Below are 19,088 nucleotides of genomic sequence, written 5' to 3'. Positions count from 1 at the left end.
GAAACAGAAACGCTCTCATGAAAACACTCTGTGGCCAGTGGCCACCATTTACACTCTACTCACATGAAAACAGTGAAAACAATAGAATACATTCTGTCGAACAGAATATTATGAGTCAAGCAGTGGTGTTTGTACTGAAAAACACACTTAGTACTGCTTTTGTTCCTGCGTCCCATCTTTACAGAATAAAAAGCATGCCAGACATACATACAAACTGTACAAGCACATTATCCTCAATGTACCAGAATTATTCTACTTTGGTTTTCTCAGAAGAAGAATCCCATTATTTTTTTTTTGTTTTTACATAAGCATAATCATTATATTTATTTATTTTACAAATACATTAATTTCTATGTTGTTGCTGTTTTTTTTTTGTTTTTTTTTATAATTTATATATTCAAGTAGCTACCCTACCAAAATCTTCAGCTAAAAAGTTCAACTGGAAAAATATTTCAATATGTCTCAGAAAACAGCATTTACACATCATCTGCTGGGAGAGAAGGTATGTTGATCTTTGCTCGGGTGAAAAAAGCCATCTTCTCCCTAGAAAATAAAAAGCACAAAAAGTCACAAATCACACTGCTAAATGATAAAAAGAAGATTCTCTTTGCTAAAAAAAATAAAAATCAGGTACATATGAAAGATTTAAAGAATATCTGGTAACTATAACACACTACATGTAAACCAAGCAAACTGTCTAATGGCAGGCAAATTTTTCCTATTTTCCCAGTCTTTGGAGATGCGACTTGCACAGCAGTACTTTAAACATCAAAATTAAATCAGGACACCTTACAATAAACCTGCAGTGATTAAGAAATTGTTTTTTGAATCTAAATCAAAATTAGTTTCTGGATATTCTAACAGTTCCCCTTCAAATGTAATTCATTTTAATAAGGGATGTCCTTTTGCAAGCTCACTGAAGCTTTCCATATTAGACTCCTTGCTCTCAATGACTGAATTTAAGGAGGCTTTGGATGCTATAGATAAAGGGAGGTCGCCACACCTTGACTGCCTTCCTCCTTAAAATGTATACACCTTTTAGAATGGCTTATCTAAAATGCTTTACCAGATGTTAAATGCTGCCATCATCTGTAAAAAAAAAATAATCCCTCAATTAATTTGGTTATGATTACGCCTTTTCCAAAGCTCCTTCTAATATTTGGCTCTTTGGAACATATTCATTTTATTTGACATTTATTTGCCTGTGTGACAAGACATTTGGCCAAATATCAAATTGGCTGTATGTTGATTACAAAGTGTACATGTCATTGCAAAAGAGGCACTCTGCGTCTGGTGTGGATCACCAGTAGAAATACTTTAACTGCAGATGTGAAGTGGCAAAAATAAATCTTCATGTCTCAAAATCCGCATGCGAGGTCTGTGTAAGGTAGTGGTTCTCAACCACTGAGTCGTGACCCGGGTCGTGAGTTTCTATCATGGGTTCGTGAGTGGATCACCTAAACAATCGGCAGCGCTGAAGAATATGTTTCCCCATTTTTAAATGAGTACATTTCAGCAATGAGAACCCCTCATTCATGCTCATTTTACCAACGGGGCAGTTTACAATAGCTGCTAGTGGACTGTCAATGAATTGTAACATACCATAAAGATTGAGAAACACTGGTGTAAGGAAGGCAGTGTGGGATGAATGCTTAAAAATTAGCCACGTGGAACAGCATTGATGAAAACAAAACTTAAAGAGCCCACTAAGAGTCAGAAAACATATAAGACCCTGTATAAGAATAATAATAATAATAATAATAATAATAATAATAATAATAAAAATGTATTATTGTAGCTGGTTTTGGCAATTTTGAACATTATTACCCTATTGTTTTTCTATGGCTCTTGGCTGTAAGTATAAATCGCTTCAACTAAATGAAAGTACAAGGGAAGAGAAAGCTAGGGAGGCCTGGTGGGTAAATTAAAGGAAGATTTGAAGGAAAATAGCTTGATGGTGGACAAGGTGCAGGACCAAGCTCTATGGAGAAGGCTGATCAAGCACATCGTACCCATACAGAAGTGTTGAGGAGGAAGACGAAGTCAATCATATCAGAAATACTTAACACAATATGTGCTTCTATGAAATGTATTAAAGAAAATAATTGTTATATTTACAAGAGGATTAGCGCACCTGCTGGGGACTCCCTCGTTTTGCTGGGAAACTTCAATGCTCATGTGGGCAATGACAGTGAGACCTGGATGGGCATGATTGGGAGGAATGGTCCCTCCGATCTGAACCTGAGAGGTTTTTTGTTATTGGACTTCTGTGCTCGTCATGGATTGTTCATAACGAACACCATGTTCTGGCATAGATGTATCCATATGTGCACCTGGCACCAGGGCACCCTAGGCCTCAGTTTGATGATCAACTTCGTGGTCGAGTCATCGGACTTGCGGCCACATGTCCTGGACACTCGGGCGAAGAGAGGGGCAGAGCTGTCAACTGATCACCACCTGGTGGTGAGTTGGCTTCGATGGTGGGGGAGAATGGCGGTCAGTCCTGGTAGGCCCAAAGTATTGTGAGCGTCTGCTGGGAACGTCTGGCAGAGTTCCCTGTCAGAAGTAGCTCCAACTCCCACATTGAGTCTGAATGGGGCATGTTCTGTGCCTCTATTGTTGAGGTGGTTGACCGGAGCTGTGGCTGTAAGGTGGTTGGTGCCTGTCGTGGCGGCAATCCCGGAACCCGTTGGTGGACACCGGCGGTGAGGGATGCCGTCAAGCTGAAGAAGGAGTCCTACAAGACCCTTTTGTCCTGTGGGACTCCAGAGGTGGCTAACAGGTACCGGCAGGCCAAGCTTCGGTTGTTGCTGAGGCAAAAACTCAGGTGTGGGAGGAGTTTGGGGAGGCCATGGAGAATGGCTTCTGGACGGCTTTGAGGAGATTCTGGTCCACTATCCAGCGTCACAGGAGGGGGAAGCAATGCAGTGTCAACACTGTATATGGTGGGGATGGTGCGCTGCTGACCTCGACTCGGGACTTTGTGGGTCGGTGGAAGGAGTACTTTGAAGACCTCCTCAATCCCACTAACATGTCTTCCAATGAGGAAGCAGAGCCTGGGGACTCGGAGGTGGGCTCTTCCATCTCTGGGACTGAGGTCATCGAGGTGGTCAAAAAACTCCTTGGTGGCAGGGCCCTGGTGGTGGATGAGAAACGCCAGGAGTTCCTCAAGGATGGATGTTGTAGGACTGTCTTGGTTGACATGCCTCTGCAACATCGCATGGACATCGGGGACAGTGCCTCTGGATTGGCAGACCAGGGTGGTGGTTCCCCTCTTTAAGAAGGGAGACTGGAGTGTGTGTTCTAACTACAGAGGGATCACACTCCTCAGCCTCCCTGGAAAAGTCTATATGGGGGTCCTGGAGAGGAGGGTCCGTTAGATAGTTGAACCTTGGATTCAGGAGGAACAGTGTGGTCTTTGTCCTAGTCGGAGAACAGTGGACCAGCTCTACACCCTTGGCAGAGTCCTGGAGGGTGCATGGGAGTTTGCCCAACCAGTCTACATGTGTTTTGTGAACTTGGAAAAGGCGTTCGACCGTGTCCCTTGGGGAATCCTATGGGGGGTGCTCCTGGAGTATGTGGTACCAGACCTTCAGATAAGGGCTGTTCGGTTCTTGTACAACTGGTGTCAGAGCTTGGTCTGCATTGCCAGCAGTAAGTCGAACCGTTTCCGGTGAGAGTTGGACTCTACCAGGGGTGCCCTTTGTCACCGATTCTGTTCATAACTTTTATGGACAGAATTTCTAGGCGCAGCCAGGGCGTTTTAGGGGTCCGGTATGGTGGACTCAGGATTGGGTCACTGCTTTTTGCAGATGATGTTGTCCTGTTTGCTTCATCAGGCCGTGATCTTCAGCTCTCTCTGGATCGGTTTGCAGCCGAGTGTGAAGCGGCTGGGATGGGAATCAGCACCTCCAAATCCGAGACCATGGTTCTCAGCCGGAAAAGGGTGGAGTGCCCATTTAGGAATGGGAGAGAGATCCTGCCCCAAGTGGAGGCATTCAAGTATCTTGGGGTCTTGTTCACAAGTGAGGGAAGAATAGAGTTGGAGATCGACATGTGGATCGGTGTGGCATCTGCAGTAATGCGAGCTCTGCATCGGTCTGCCGTGGTGAAAAAGGAGCTGAGCCGTAAGGCAAAGCTCTCAATTTACCAGTCGATCTACGTTCCTGCCCTCATCTATGGACATGAGCTATGGGTAGTGACCGAAAGAACGAGATCGCGAATACAAGCGGCTGAAATGAGTTTCCTCCACAGGGTGTCTGGGCTTTCCCTTAAAGATAAGGTGAGAAGCTTGGTCATCCAGGAGGGGCTTAGAGTAGAGCCACTGTTCCTCCGCATTGAGAGGAGTCAGATGAGGTGGCTCAGGCATCTGATCAGGATGCCTCCTGGACGACTCCTTGGTGAGGTGTTCCAGGCACTTCTAACCGGGAGGAAGCCCCGGGGAAGACCCAGGACACGCTGGAGGGACTATGTCTCTCAGCTGGCCTGGGCACACCTCGGAATTGCCCCAGAAGAGCTAGCAGAAGTGGCCAGGGAGAGGGTAGTCTCTGCTCAAGCTGCTGCCCCCTGCAACCCGATCTCAGATAAGTGGAAGACGATGGATGAATGGATGGATAGACAGGCGGATTAGTTTTCCTGACCATGTTAGTAAAAGTTTGTTCCCTTATTTATCAATGTTTTAAAGTAGTGGCACGTTTGTTGAAATAACAAGGCAAGTAAGCATCATTACTTGAGAAAAAAGCTCACCCTACGGTGAAAAAAAATCAAAATAAAATTCAGGATCCTGCTCTAAAACATTGAAGATAGACAGACAAGCCTCAGATTTATCTGTATGTTCTTTGAACTGTATAAAGCATGAGGGAAATGAAAAAGAAGTTGTGTTTTGTAAATAACATTTAGTTTAACTTTCCTAAGGACAGTACCTATAGCAAAAAACAAACAACTAAAGAAGTACATTAATCCATTTAACAATTAAAGAAATTATAGCCTTTGATAGAGACAGACAAGCTTGCACACTTCTTCTATTGCAGTGTCTATCCTGGCAAAACTGGATCATTTCTTCTGTTCTGCTGCTATGCACCTAAAATCTGGAATAGCCTACCAATAGGAATTTGCCAGGCTAATACAGTGGAGCACTTTAAAACACTGCTGAAAACATATTACTTTAACATGGCCTTCTCATAACTTCACTTTAATTTAACCATGATACTCTGTATGTTCAATTCGTTATAATAACTATTCATGGTGGCTCTAAAATGCGTACTAACCCCTACTCTCTCTTCTGTTTCTTTTTCCGGTTTCTTTGTGGTAGCGTTCTGTGCCACCACCACCTACTCAAAGCATCATGATGCTCCAACATTGATGGACTAAAAGCCAGAAGTCTACATGACCATCATCATCAAGTCCTTCCGTGAGAACCCTAAATACAAAAAGGACTGTTTCATTTATGTGAGGAAGAATGCCCAGAGGGGACTGGGCAGTCTCATGGTCTGGAATCCCTGCAGACTTTTTCTCCAGCCATCTGGAGTTTATTTTTGCTTTTTCTGTCCTCCCTGGTGTTCAGACCTTACTCTTATTCTATGTTAATTAATGTTGACTTATTTTATTTTCTTTCTGTGTCTTCTATTTTTCTATTCTTCATTATGTAAAGCACTTTGAGCTACATTTTTTGTATGAAAATGTGCTATATAAATAAATGTTGTTGTTGTTGTTATTTCCATATTTTGTCCTGTGAAGTCAAATACTCAATTTCCGATGGGGAATGTGATGGTGGCACAGTAGTTAGCACTGCTGCATTGTAGCTATAGTGTGTCAAGTTTGATTCCTGACTTGAACCCTGGCTATGTGGAGTTTATTCCTCATATTTTTGTGTTTTTTTTTAATTTCAGGTACTCCAGTTTTCCTTTAACTATACTAAGATGGCATCACTATGCTGACTCCGTATGAGTGGGTGGGCTAATGTGCGTTATTGTGTCCTAAAATGAACCGGCACCGTATGCTAGTTTCTTGTGCCTGATACTGAGAGGGCTCCTGTAATGATTAGAAAATTGATGGATAAAGTATTTTCAGGTATTTTTAGAACTGAAGTTTCACAACATATATAGCAAAAAAGTTAATTATTAGATAATATTTAAGACCATTACACTGTACTTCTGCATATTGTATATGTTTAATGTATTCTAGTCTATGAATTCAAATGTGCTACTTATACTGGAGCTTCCAGTGTGATGGGTATAAACATTAGATATTTCAACCTCTCTAACTGAGCAGCCAATTTATTTATTTTGCCTTTTTCTAGTAGAAGTATTAAGAAAGACTTCTGTGAGTAGGAAGGACTGAGGTGTTAGACCTTTTCACACTGCCCTTTCTGCAGAATTTTCTGAGCAATCTTTAATAACTGCAAGAGCTTTTCTTCTAATCGCTGACAGCCTTTTCAATACGCTTTTTGTTTACCAATGCTAGCCTTAACTCCACTATGTGCCGCCTGTGAAAAGATGAGAGGCACTCACCTGAATGACTGGACCTGGAGTGGAACTTTCTGACTCTGTTCCCGTAATCTAAAAACATCCTTTGAAGCTTTTCTCATAAGCTTCTCTGCTCGCAGCCCCTGTTTTTGTTGTTCTTTAGTCTGCTCAGCCTTAAATAAAAGGAAAATGAAGACAACTGTAAGACATTAATTATAGGAAAAAGTACATTGCATACAAGATGCCACAGAACAAAAACCAAAAAGAAATGTTCATGAATTACATTGTTCTCTTATTTTAATGGGCATTATTTTGTATACTAATATTTTGCCAACTGGTTTAACAGCTTATTAATTTCTTTTAAATAGTTAAAATCCATGCAGGTTAGGTGCATTGGCGATTCTAAATTGTTCCTAGTGTGTGTTTGGTGTGTGGGTGTGTGCGAGTGTGCCCTGCGGTGGGCTGGCGCCCTGCCCAGGGTTTGTTTCCTGCCTTGCGCCCTGTGTTGGATGGGATTGGCTCCAGCAGATATAGTGTTAGGATACAGTGGGTTGGTGAATGACTGACTGAATATCTAATTCCACAGACCAAATATCTCCATTTTAAAACTTTTAGTAAATGTTTAAAGCAAAACAATTCACACAAAAATAATGAAAAGATTGATGGATGGATAGTTAAAATCCTTAAAATAGGAATTTTTATGTTTTGCTAGAAATGTACTCCAGCCAACTATATTTGACCAGTTACCCAGTTCTTGGAGTTCATTTTTCTAATATTTGGAATTTTCAACAGTGACAGCAATGATGCCATTATTGTTGTTCTATGACTCACCTGATCTGGAATTTATTGTCATGCAATAATACAAAACCTATTTTTTTGTACTCATAAATATATATGCCTCTTTTGCTCATTTTCTTTTTGATAGTTATAATTTAAGCAAATCTCTTGATATCACTTGTCAGAATACCTTACATGATCTCATTTATGTTATGGTGCAACCATAGCTCTGTCTCTGGTCTTCATTGTCATTGGTTTACATTGTTGTTGATTTTCACTATTTCTCTATGGTAATGTTAAATTTTGTTTCTTGATATTTTTATTTTTTCATCTCAGTTTTTCTGGCGTTTGATTTACTGTTTATTTGTTAAGAATTTTAATTTAGTTTATTTGTCCTATTATTTTCCTTGTGTTATGTATATTGACAGTGCAGGGCTGCAAGTGTGGGACTTCCATTTGTCTATATAGGACCTGAGATGCCTCAGCTTTTTTGCTGATCATCAGCCTCTGCCTGTGTTAAGCACCATTCATGAAATCCTTTCTTTTGAAACTTTGTTAAGTTTATTTCGATTTTTATTTTCAGAACTCTGCTTTCATTTTGTTTTTTAATAGTGCCCCCTGGATCTTTAGTTTTGTTTGCTTTTGGGTTGACATTTTTACGAGTTCATGGTGGTGAAGCAGGAGCTGAGTCTAAAGATAAAATTCTCTTGATCTAAATTCCTGTCCTTATCTGTGGTCATGTGATGTGGGTAATGATTGAAAGAAAGAGATAACGAGTACAAGTGGAAGAAATAAAGTTTTTTCTGCAGAGTGGATGGGTTGCCACTCTGTGATAGAATCAGAAGCTCCGAGATTCAGGAGAGCCACAGAGTACAGTCACTGCTCCTACTGATTGAGAGTGATTTTTGAGATTGAGGCTTGGTTTTTGAGTTTTGCTAAACCTGAATATTTGCAACAATTTATTTGTAATCAGCTCACTGTTTTCTTACTGATCTCTGCATTTACACTGTATAGGACTTAACATCTTCGTTGAACATTGTGAGGTGGAAAAATGCAACTGTGGTATAGCGGGTCCTTAGCTTGATCAAAAAGGCCAGTTTTTAAATAAATGATTGCCGCACTCAAAGCTTAAAGAGGGGGCATGGTAGTGTGGTCTGAGCAGTTCCCAGGCGCTCATGATGCAGGTGTTCCTCGCTTAAGTGCACAAGTGAGGAGTCGTCCACATCCATGATTGAAGCCGGGAGCTGCTAATCGCCACACCTGAAACATGTCCCTGTAATAAATAGGAGAAGTGCGAAGTGCAGAGAGAGAAAGGAAAAAGACGAAAGACTTGAGAGCGAAAGAGCAGAATTGGGGTAGTGCAAGAGAATGGATAAGTCAGCCAGGTGAGGAAAAAGAAGGTCAGCACGGTCAGGGGTTCCAGATAGAGTGTGAGATCGGTGCTTAAGGGATGGATTCAGCTCATTGACTATGTAGAGGAATGGGTATGATCGAGGAGGAGTCTGCCCTAGGGATCTGAGGGACGACCACGTGTGCGAGAAAGAAGATGGGAGGACAACCGACCCTGAGCAGTCTAGCTGATGCTGGCGGAGGCAGCAAAGACGGGGGTCGGCAGAGAGAGGACTGTGGCGGCTGAAGTCTCGTAGGCTGAGCAAACCATAGGCGAGCTGAAGAGGTTGGAAAGGAGCTGTGTCTGGCTAGTGTAGCCCCAAAGACTACTGCTGTTTTAGTCTCGTTTTAGCCTTTTTTAACTGTTTGTGATTTTATCCTTTTATGGGTTATTTATTTACGGACATTTAAGTACTTTATTTTGAACATTTGTGCTTTATTGGTTTTGACTGTTTTTTTAATAAAAGCACTTTTGCACTTTTCTGCACCATCCCCTTGCTTCGTTGTTTTTCACTGTCCAGCTCTTCCGGTTCAAGAGCTCCCAAACTGGAGACGGGAGCCTGGAGAAGAACCTGTACTGTCACAGGAACCTGAACAAAATACATGGGAGTTAGGTTCCCAATACTTTGGGAATTAAGTTACACAGAGCATAATGGAGTATGCAAATTCATCCATCCATCCATCCATTTTCCAACCTGTTGAATCCGAACACAGGGTCACGGGGGTCCACTGGAGCCAATCCTATGCAGATTCAAACATACTATAATATCCTGCCACAGAAGGTACAGATATGATTTTCTGCCAAAAGTAAAACCCTACAAAGACTCTCGACGTTCTTGCAAGACTTTGAAAATACATAACACAGGACAGTCTAACTATTACATTCAACAAAATACTTTGCGGAAAACTTTGATTTTCAAGCACATTCTCCTGTTTATGAATATACACTATGTGTATATATTTTTTGTTGAGCAGCATTACATGATGAAGCCAGAAGTCGACTTCAGGACAGTAGATGGTAATGGTTCATGATCCACATAAAACCCTCACCTTTGAGAAATGTTAAATGTATCATAAGCATTTAGTTTGTACTATACAAGTATCAATGCTCAGTGTAAATGTTTATATTTGCATAATGTAGTTTTTTTTCTTTTCTTTTCTCAAAACTCAAGTTGGTCTGTAACGTCAGTGTGTTCAGTGAGTCACTTAAAACATTTACCTTTAAGTCACAACAACAGCCATTCACTTTACTGAAATGTTTAAAATGGTTCCTTAAAACTTCAATCACATTGGTTTATAAACTACTTTGCAAAATACTAGATATTTCTTTTTATTTTGAAATTTTAAGGGTACATCCATATTTTCATGAAAAGCATTAGAAAACCAACCTATTTTCTCTCCTTTGGTAGAACTGCACTTCATAGCTGTGTTGCCACATGAAGAAGGATTTTGCTTCCTATTTTGATTACAGTTTTGCCTACTGCAATTTTTAAAAGCTTTTTACTAAATTACCATGTAAAAGTTCACTCATCAAACCATAAGAGGTAGGGATTACAGGTGTAGTTTGTAAATGGGTGCAGAATTTGCTGAAGTATAGAAAATTAATTATCATGAGGTATTTTTTTCTAAATTAGGTAATCAGTGCTTTCTATAAAAAATCTGAAAAAAAATGAACTATTAACACATGGCAAACATATTCACATTCATTTCGACATTGTCCACATGTACCCAGGTATTTTTTTAAATATAGCTTTTTGTATGCATTTTAGCCTTTTGTCCACACGCAAACTACGTTTTAGATCCCTGAAAACTGACCGTTCGAAAAAATGCTTCCAGTATGAAGATGTTTAGAAACCATGTCTTCCCTGTTTACATGTAGACAGGGAGAACTGTGTTTTTGGCTTGTAATGTCAGAATGTGTATCGGTATCTTCTTTGATTGCCGTCAGTGTGTGCGCCAGTAGTGCTGCTACCTTGCAGTTAGGAGACCTGGGTTCGCTTCCCGGGTCCACCCTGCGTGGAGTTTGCATGTTCTTCCCATATCTGTGTGGGTTTCCTCCCACAGTCCAAAGACATGCAGGTTAGGTGCATTGGCGATCCTAAATTGTCCCTAGTGTGTGGTGGGTGTGTGCGCTCCCTGCCTGGGGTTTGTTTCCTGTGTTGGCTGGGATTGGCTCCTGTGACCCTGTAGTTAGGACACAATGGATGGATGTTGCAATTGTGGTTGTAACTAAAATAGTGCTGGTGTTAACTTTTATAAAGGGACTTTTTTCAAGCTTATATTTAAATGTACAATTACTTTATCATTATATTGAACAACAGAGGTGTCAGAATGTGCAAACGGAGGTCACTGCTACATCAAACGCTCTGAAGACACAATCCTCTGGTTGGTGGATAACTTTGAAAACAAAGTGGATGTTGCTGAAGAAAATTTTTGTTTGTTAAGGACAACACTGCTGTCTTTGAGTGAGCTGCTTCGCCCACACATTGAAGGAAAGACAACTGTAATGAGATTACCTGTCAGTGTTGTCAGAAATGTTGCCTGCACACTCTACTATTTAGCAGAATAGGGGAGGCTGCGTAAAACAGCAAATGCCTTTGGGTTGTCAAGACAGATGGTTTCTAAGATAGTAAGGCAGATGTGTGAAGCAATTACAGTCCACTTGGACACTGTGTATACTGGATACAAATACCCAGGTCCAAAGTAGGCCAAGGGTTTCACCGGAGCTGTCCAGGGCTTTTCCTGCCTTGGGCTTGTTGCTGTTAAGATGGACACCAGATCCCTGCAATTCTAACCTGGAACAACAGGGTTTAGAAAATGTTTCAAAATAACTTTTTCTTCACAGGTGGTTTCCCAAAAGTGCAGAGTGAGAGTAAATATGTGAGGTGATTTAGTCTACTCTAAACTAAGTATTTCTCAAAAAAGATGTAGGGGCTTTTAAACATTTAATAGAAAATTATCTTTATTTTTTTGTGATTCTGTCTACAGTTTTCATTTAAATTCAATTTAATTTTTTAATATGAATATATGCTAAACATACATATAATTTACTTATCTGAAAGAACCAATAAATTAAAAATAAATATTGGCATTACATAGAATACAAAAATGAATTTAAACATCAGTCTACATAGATCTAGTACACAGGGCAGAGTATGTACTGCTTAAAATTCCCAGGGGTTCAGATGTGAACACACTATTGACTACAATGTGGCTCTTTTGAAAGTAACACCCTATTGGCAGAACAATTACCCCATGATGTTACAAGATCAATATAGTCCCTTGATACAAAGAAACACTTGAAGCTGGTTCAGTTGTTTTTCTTTATTACCTTATTACTCAATACAACCTGCTTGAAAAGTAATTGTCTTGGAGAAGAAAATCAGTAAAATGAGTTACACAGATAAAATACCTGTTTCTCAGCTTGCTTTAGAAGCTTCTGAAACCGCTCGTCCTCCAGTATGCACTGTGATAGCTCAGTTTCGCCCTTAGCTTTTATCTCTTCAAGCCTCCTCTTCAGCTCCCTTAGTGCCTGCAGTTCATCATCCAAGCGGCTCTGTCGAGTGCGAGATGCCTGGAGGTCCAGCTCCAGGTCCAAAGAGGTGCGTGTTGGATGGTCCTGTGTTACCCGTCTCACCATTGGTTGGCAGATTGTCTACAGTTAAACAGGTTAAATGTATTTAATTCTTTCTTCAAGCATAATCAGAGTGAAGTCACATACATTGTTTTTGGAAAAAAGAAAATGTTATTCAGTAGAACCTTACTCAGAATAACCTGCATGGGTCATTACAGAATTATGCAGATGGATCACTACATCATCTTTTCATAAGAAAATTGTTCAAATTATGTCTACTAAGGTACTGAAAGTTTGGAAATGCTACCTTAGGAAAACTGTAAAGATAATAGTGAAGTTTCAGTACAATTAAACAGGTCTAGTGAATCATTAAGGGGGTTAAAGTAATTGGCACAAATTCTTAAAATGTAATCAGTGCAATTATAAATCTTCATATACTTATAGTTTATAGTAGTAAAGAGGAACTGTTGTTATTTTTATTCAATAACAACACTGGGAAACAAAAGCTTTATATTTTAGTCTATGCATTACTATAAGGGAGCCTAACGGTTTGTTTAGGTATAATCCCCTTGACAAAACGCTAAAGTTTGCCTATGTATAAAGTATACAGTACTTAACATAGAATAAATTGTGTTAACCATTGTCACTGCTTGCCAATACTTTAAGCTTGTCAATACTTAAAGGAGTACCAGTGTTCAATTAATACCCACCACCAGCACTACTTCAGAATACTTCTTGCTAATGAAATAAAGGCTAAAACTAAACTATTCTTATGCACTTGAGTCACTGTGGTAACTTCCACCCTGACAGAATTTGTTTTACCTTGATTTACCTCCCCAACTGTTGTGAAGTATACATGGAAGATAAGCCAGGATATTTACCCGTTTTACCCTCAGACTTCGCCTTTCTGTTGCATTTCGCACAAAAGGAGATTTTTTTGCTAGTGTTGAGCTGTCACTGTCACTGCGATTCAACTGTCAAAAGAAAGAAAAATGAGTGAGTAATCTTTGACAAATACATATAGGATGATTATTTACTTTAGCCTAAATAACATTTTTAGTTGTCTTAATTTTAAATATGTTTTAAACATTTTAACATTACAATTTTTTCTCTTCCCATAATTTAATTTAAAATGAAAATTTTAATGATGTCAGACCAAATTATATTTAACTGTCATAATACTTTGTAATTTCCAAAAAAAGCTTCACTTTTGATATATACCTACAAGAAAACAGGATCTGAAACAGTATTCATAACAGACAGAAAATTTTAAACATGTCTACAGTTTTTCCAATGAAAAACAAAGGCAACCTCTGGCTGACAGCATTATACTGTCAAAAGGAAGGGCAATTTTCATATTTTAGTGTACTCTGACCTAAAGGCATTCGAAAACTGGGAGTGAAATCATGCTGAACACACCATTTTTAACACATGTCTTTCTTTAAAACAATGCAGTGTTCTTTTGACAGCAACAAATACCCCCTACTGAGATCTGCACTTTATTTTGTTATTGATGGGTAAATTAGCTGCTCCAGATTTTAAAATAGCTGACTGTTGGAAGTGCAGCCTTCATTCTCTTAAAGCTGATTCTAAGCAATCAATGAAGCCAACAAATGGCAAAAAAAAAATCAGCATACAAACTGACAAATCTTCAAAAACAACTGCTTAACATGTCTGATAAGATGGAATCCTTTCTTAAGATGAAAATATTTATACTGCAATCCATCACACAGTTTAGAAGATCAATAAAGCAAAGGAAAATATGAAAGTAAATGAAATGGAAGACATAGCGTTACTTGTCTGTCAACTGGTCAAGGAGGCATAAAAAACAACAAGCAACACAAACAATCCCTCAGAGAAATTCAGCCTCACTCACCCTGCAAATATACTGACTTCTCTCCCCTGGAGAAAAGGTTTGTGATCTCACTATCATGCTGTTCCTCACAAATGATCTCTGTCTGGAATTGAGGTTGCTTCTATCTTTTGGCCTAACTGCCACATTTTCCTGAAGAGTATCCTCCTCCGTGTTGGTCTCCTTGTCAACCTACACAAAAAAGGTTATACATTTTTAACTGGTTTGGCAAAAAAAGGGCATAGAACTTAAAAACACCTAATTTCAATTAAAGAATTAAAGAAAACAAATTTTACTAACTTGTTTACAAATAACAAATTAAACTCTCATACAAGCAAAACAGTTTATTCATATATGACATACAGTACATAACATGACATTCTAAAACCCTGCTTAATATAATTCTCAAAAGGGGGCAAAGCCTATTCCACCATTAGTGGGTGCAAGGCAGGAACCAACCAAATCCATCGTAGGGCTATATGAGATACAGTTAAGAATAAGTCAAAACCTAACTTTCTACACAACAAAGACAACAAATATGACATTATCAAGGGTTTTGGGTTATTGGCGGGTATATTTAAAATTATTTACAAATGCACAATTGTGGACATCTGTTTTCAATAAAATACATGATAGCACTTAGAAGAACATTTTCATTATGTGCTGGCAGAAAGATCATCAGACTTTCAGTGTGGGTTCTGTTAGGTCACTGAGAAGATGCAAATGCAGAAGCAGGTCTACATTACGTTTTGTGAAAAACACTTTCCAAGAAGAATGATGAACAATCCACCCAATTCCACCAGGATTGGCTCAAGCCCCTGCAACCCTGAACAGTTAAATTGGTTTGATAATGGGTATAGAGATGGTTAATTATGAGGTTGTTGAATAATGCATGCTCATTAATGTTATAAGAGTCATAGTCTGTAAGTGTGTGTGGCTTAGCCTTGCCTCATGTCATCACCCATGATTTATGGTGATTTCAGTACAAAGAGAAACTGAGCTTTCCAGCAAACCCTACCACAATTGATGAGTACACAAGATAGAGTCAGACTGCCTATCACGGGGTGTCACCATGGTCTCCTCACTCACGTGCCAGCCCTGTGGTGTGTTCCTTACGTCCACTTAGCAAGTGAACAAGAGAACTACTTAACGGATTTAGATTGGGTTTTAGATCAGACAGCTATGATGAAACATTAAATGTATAACACACATAATACTGCTCAATGAACAATGCTGCATAGAATATTGTCTATATCAGTGCTTCCCAAACTCGGTCCTGGGGACCCCCTGTGGCTGCAGGTTTTTGTTCCAACCAGATTCCTAATCAGTGACAACACCTGATAACACTAAACTCATTTAATTAGCTGTTTTGTTTTTTTCTTTTATTCGACATTCAGTTAAGCATAGCAGCATGATTTTTACATTTATAAGACATTTATAAATATTTCTGCTTTTGCTATAGATTTAAAATGCTTAACTCTCTTTTGCTGATTTCATTATATTTTGCCTTTTCTCTGTACAATTTTCCCACTTTGCTTTATCGTATTAATGACAATTTAAAACGAATAGAGCAGATACCCAGGCAAACAAAACTGAATAATCAAAGGCTGCAACTACTTTAGCATCAGACCCACTAATTAGTCAATGATGGATTAAACAATCAGAACACCTTGAAAAGTAGAATGAAAATCAAGATGAAAATACTATTAAAAAGAAAAAAATACATTATTCCTATATAACTCCTTGGTACATTTTAATATATTTTTTTAGCAAACTTAGTTTTCTAATTTCTATATTGTTCCCAAAACACAGAACTTGGGAAATAACACATCACTTAATTAGCCCAGGAGTCCAATTAAAAACAGACGCTGGTTGGAACAAAAACCTGCAGCCACAGGGGGTCCTCAGGGCCGAGTTTGGGAAACACCGGTCTATATGGTTATTTTTCACCATGAATGCCAAAGAACAGAAAACATTATTATGAAACACCTGTTCTGTTTTGAAGGACTAGGTAAGATGTATAATAAAAGTTTAGTTAGTTATTCAAAAGGGCATCATATAGACAAGTATGCTGTCTATGTCACAGATAAATAGGAAAATACCTGCAATGTCAGCATGACAGAATGCTATTTGGTTGTCAGTTGAGCTACTATTTGAGTATGTTAATGCATTCAATTAAGACTGCCTAAAAGCAAAATTCAGTATCCTAATATTTATATCTGCAGTACAGCATGTTTTCATTTAAAATGTATATAACAAGAAAAGGGTTAAAAGTGTATATTACTTGTATTGGATGTGCAAATTAATCAAAAATATTTTAAGAAGAAAATGTTTACCTCATTTACTTGGTTTGTGCTTATATATTACAATTTATATAGAAACACAGATGGAGATGGAGGACTAATTTCTAAAAATATGCTACCAGTATCAGTATTAGTAGATGTGACAGAGAAAAGTCAACTACCACTATCGGTCCAAAATTTCCATGTCAGTGCATCTTTAGATAGTAGTTTATCAGTAAGCAGACATTTCATGCTTAAGTTGAACTGACTGACTACTTGCCCAAGTGAAAATCTCTGTGTATGGCTAGATTTTGCATATAAAGATAGCTTAGCTCAGTTGTTAAAACAGCATTAAGTCTTTTGGTTTTCTGGCAAAAACAGAAGATAGAGGTTTTCCTTAGTGATAAATTTTACTCAGTAAGACGGTGTATTCATAATCTTGGATGATGCCTGGATTCACAGCCCCATTATGATTAAGACTGTACTGTAGATGTGCCGGATTGACTATAATCTTTGAAATGTAGCCAGGCTGTTTAGATATTTTATATTTTGGGCAACAGCACTTGTGAATGCACGTGGGAGAGCAAGATAATCCAACAGATTTTATCAGTGCAAGAATAATCAGGCAAGCACCATTTATTTTTTGTAACATAGTACAAAAGTAAACTATTTAAAAAAAACAAAACAGATGAGCCACTCGCATGGCTGCAAAGATCCAGAATGTCATGATGATCTAAGAAAATAAATAAATGGTGTTCAGTCCATGACAGCGCAGATGTGAAAAAAACAACTTGTAAAAAATACACAGATGAATTAAATAAATAATTTGATTTCAGTATACCAAAACGTAAAAAATGTATTTACACATAACAGTACCTGGTGCTTGACTACAATCTGATCCTTCTGGAGTTGTCCACATTATGGATTCATGGACACAGAGTGAGTACATTTGTAACTTGGAGTTGGGTGCCTCCACTGTTAGATCTTTTATGTGCAAGGACTTGTGATGCAGGCACTCCCAGGATAGTTTGTGGTGGTGTAGTTGTTTTGCATGGCTGTGGTTTGTGGTGGTATGGTCGTTTTGTGTGGCCATTAGTTCTTGGTGTTGGAACTGAACTAGGTGCAGGGGTGGGTGAGGTGAACCATGCAGGCCTATTTCACATATTCATTATTATACATTATGAAATATTGACTTATTTGTGATTTTGTTAAATAAAATAAACAATTGATCATAAAAAACATTACAATGAAGCATGACTATTATTAAGTTAGGTTTCAGGAAAACAAATTCCATCCCATCCCATTCCCAGTGGAGGCAGAACCTCTGCATTTTTTCCCAGTTTATTCTGGAATTCACCAGGGGTATATTCTTGCTTCTACTTTGTTCAGTACTTGCAGCAACTGGGTGTTGGGCAGGGTCGTGGGTTCCAGCAGCTGTGGGGCATCTGTTGGTGAAGAAAGATTAACGGATCTTGACTATGCCGATGATGCAATGATCTTCGCATATTCAATGGAGGCTCTATTCGGGACTCTCAAGAGACTAAGTGAGGAGTCTGAGTGTCTGGGCTTGCAAGTGTCCTGGATAAAAACCATGATATAGGCCTTTAATGACCTTTTGGGCACAGCCATCAGCAGTGTGTCTCTCTGAGGAGAGAATGTCGACTTTGTTGAGAGGTTTTCTTAGCTCAGCAGCGACATTCATATCTCTGGTGACTCTTCCTATGAAGTTAGTTGACAGATTAGGAGAGCATGAGGGTTATGAGGTCGCTTGAAATGAGTGTGTGGCACTCTTGATATCTTTGCAAAAGTCCAAGTCTTTAGAGTCCTAGTGCTTCTGTTTTGTATATGGTTGCGAGACACGAACGCTATCCAGTGGCCTGTGACGAAGATTGGACTCCTTCAGTACTCTGTTCATGGACTCCCAAATGAGACACATTATCTGAATTATAAGGGAGCATCAGTTACAGAACTACGGTCATCTGCCACTATTCCCCAAGGGTGATCTGGCTCACAGGATCCTCATTGTTGAGAACCCGAGTGGCTGGACCAGACCAAAGTGATATCCACGTAACACCTGGCTGCAACAGATAGATGGTAATTTTCAGGGATGGGGTGGGACTGGACTATGTGTCTGCCTGGGGGATACCAACCAGGATCACATGGTGGTATAGCAATGTACTGTACCAGTGCATGCTCCCCAACCTGACCTGACTTGACTATTCTCAAATCCACTTAATCCAATTTAATAATAATAATAATAATTCTTTGCAAATTATATAGTGGTTTTCTCACTACTCAAAGCGCTCAGCAATTGCAGGTTAAGGGCCTTGCTCAAGGGCCCAACAGAGCAGAGTCCCTTTTGGCATTTACGGGATTCGAACCAGCAACCTTCCGATTGCTACTGCAGATGCCTAGCCTCAGAGAGTGTAGGGGGTTGGTAGCACTGGTAAGTAAACAACCCTGGATAGAGAGCGAAGTCCATTATAGGGCCCACTTGGGTATACAGCCACACACACATGCAGGACCAATTTGGAATTGCTAATCCAGCTATCACACATATCATCAGGGATAAGATAGGAAAACCAGATATCCAATTAAAATAATATATAATATACAATTATATATAATATATAATAATTACATTATATATCAAACACTAAAGAAATATTTACCAGTAATGGCACATTAGCTGCTGGGTTGCTATTTAAGATTGCACTTTCACCAATATCTATCTCGTCTTCTTGGTGCAG

The 19,088-nt window shown here is 39.2% G+C and overlaps 1 protein-coding gene across 1 annotated transcript; it reads right to left on the bottom strand.

Moving 5' to 3' along the window:
- Nucleotides 1-6: 6 nt before the first annotated feature.
- On the bottom strand, nt 7-19,082 carry LOC120528589 (protein WWC2-like; the record flags this gene model as incomplete). The annotated part of the gene is made up of 6 exons (XM_039752767.1): nt 7-543; nt 6,510-6,637; nt 12,043-12,285; nt 13,086-13,178; nt 14,081-14,248; nt 19,011-19,082. Coding segments are annotated over 6 exons (771 nt in total), but the record flags the coding sequence as incomplete, so codon positions are not given.
- Between the last annotated feature and the right edge of the window lie 6 nt (nt 19,083-19,088).

The sequence above is a fragment of the Polypterus senegalus genome, chromosome 4 (genome assembly GCF_016835505.1).
Source record: "Polypterus senegalus isolate Bchr_013 chromosome 4, ASM1683550v1, whole genome shotgun sequence".
Taxonomy (NCBI): Eukaryota; Metazoa; Chordata; class Cladistia; order Polypteriformes; family Polypteridae; genus Polypterus; species Polypterus senegalus.
This window is presented reverse-complemented; position numbering and strand designations above follow the sequence as displayed.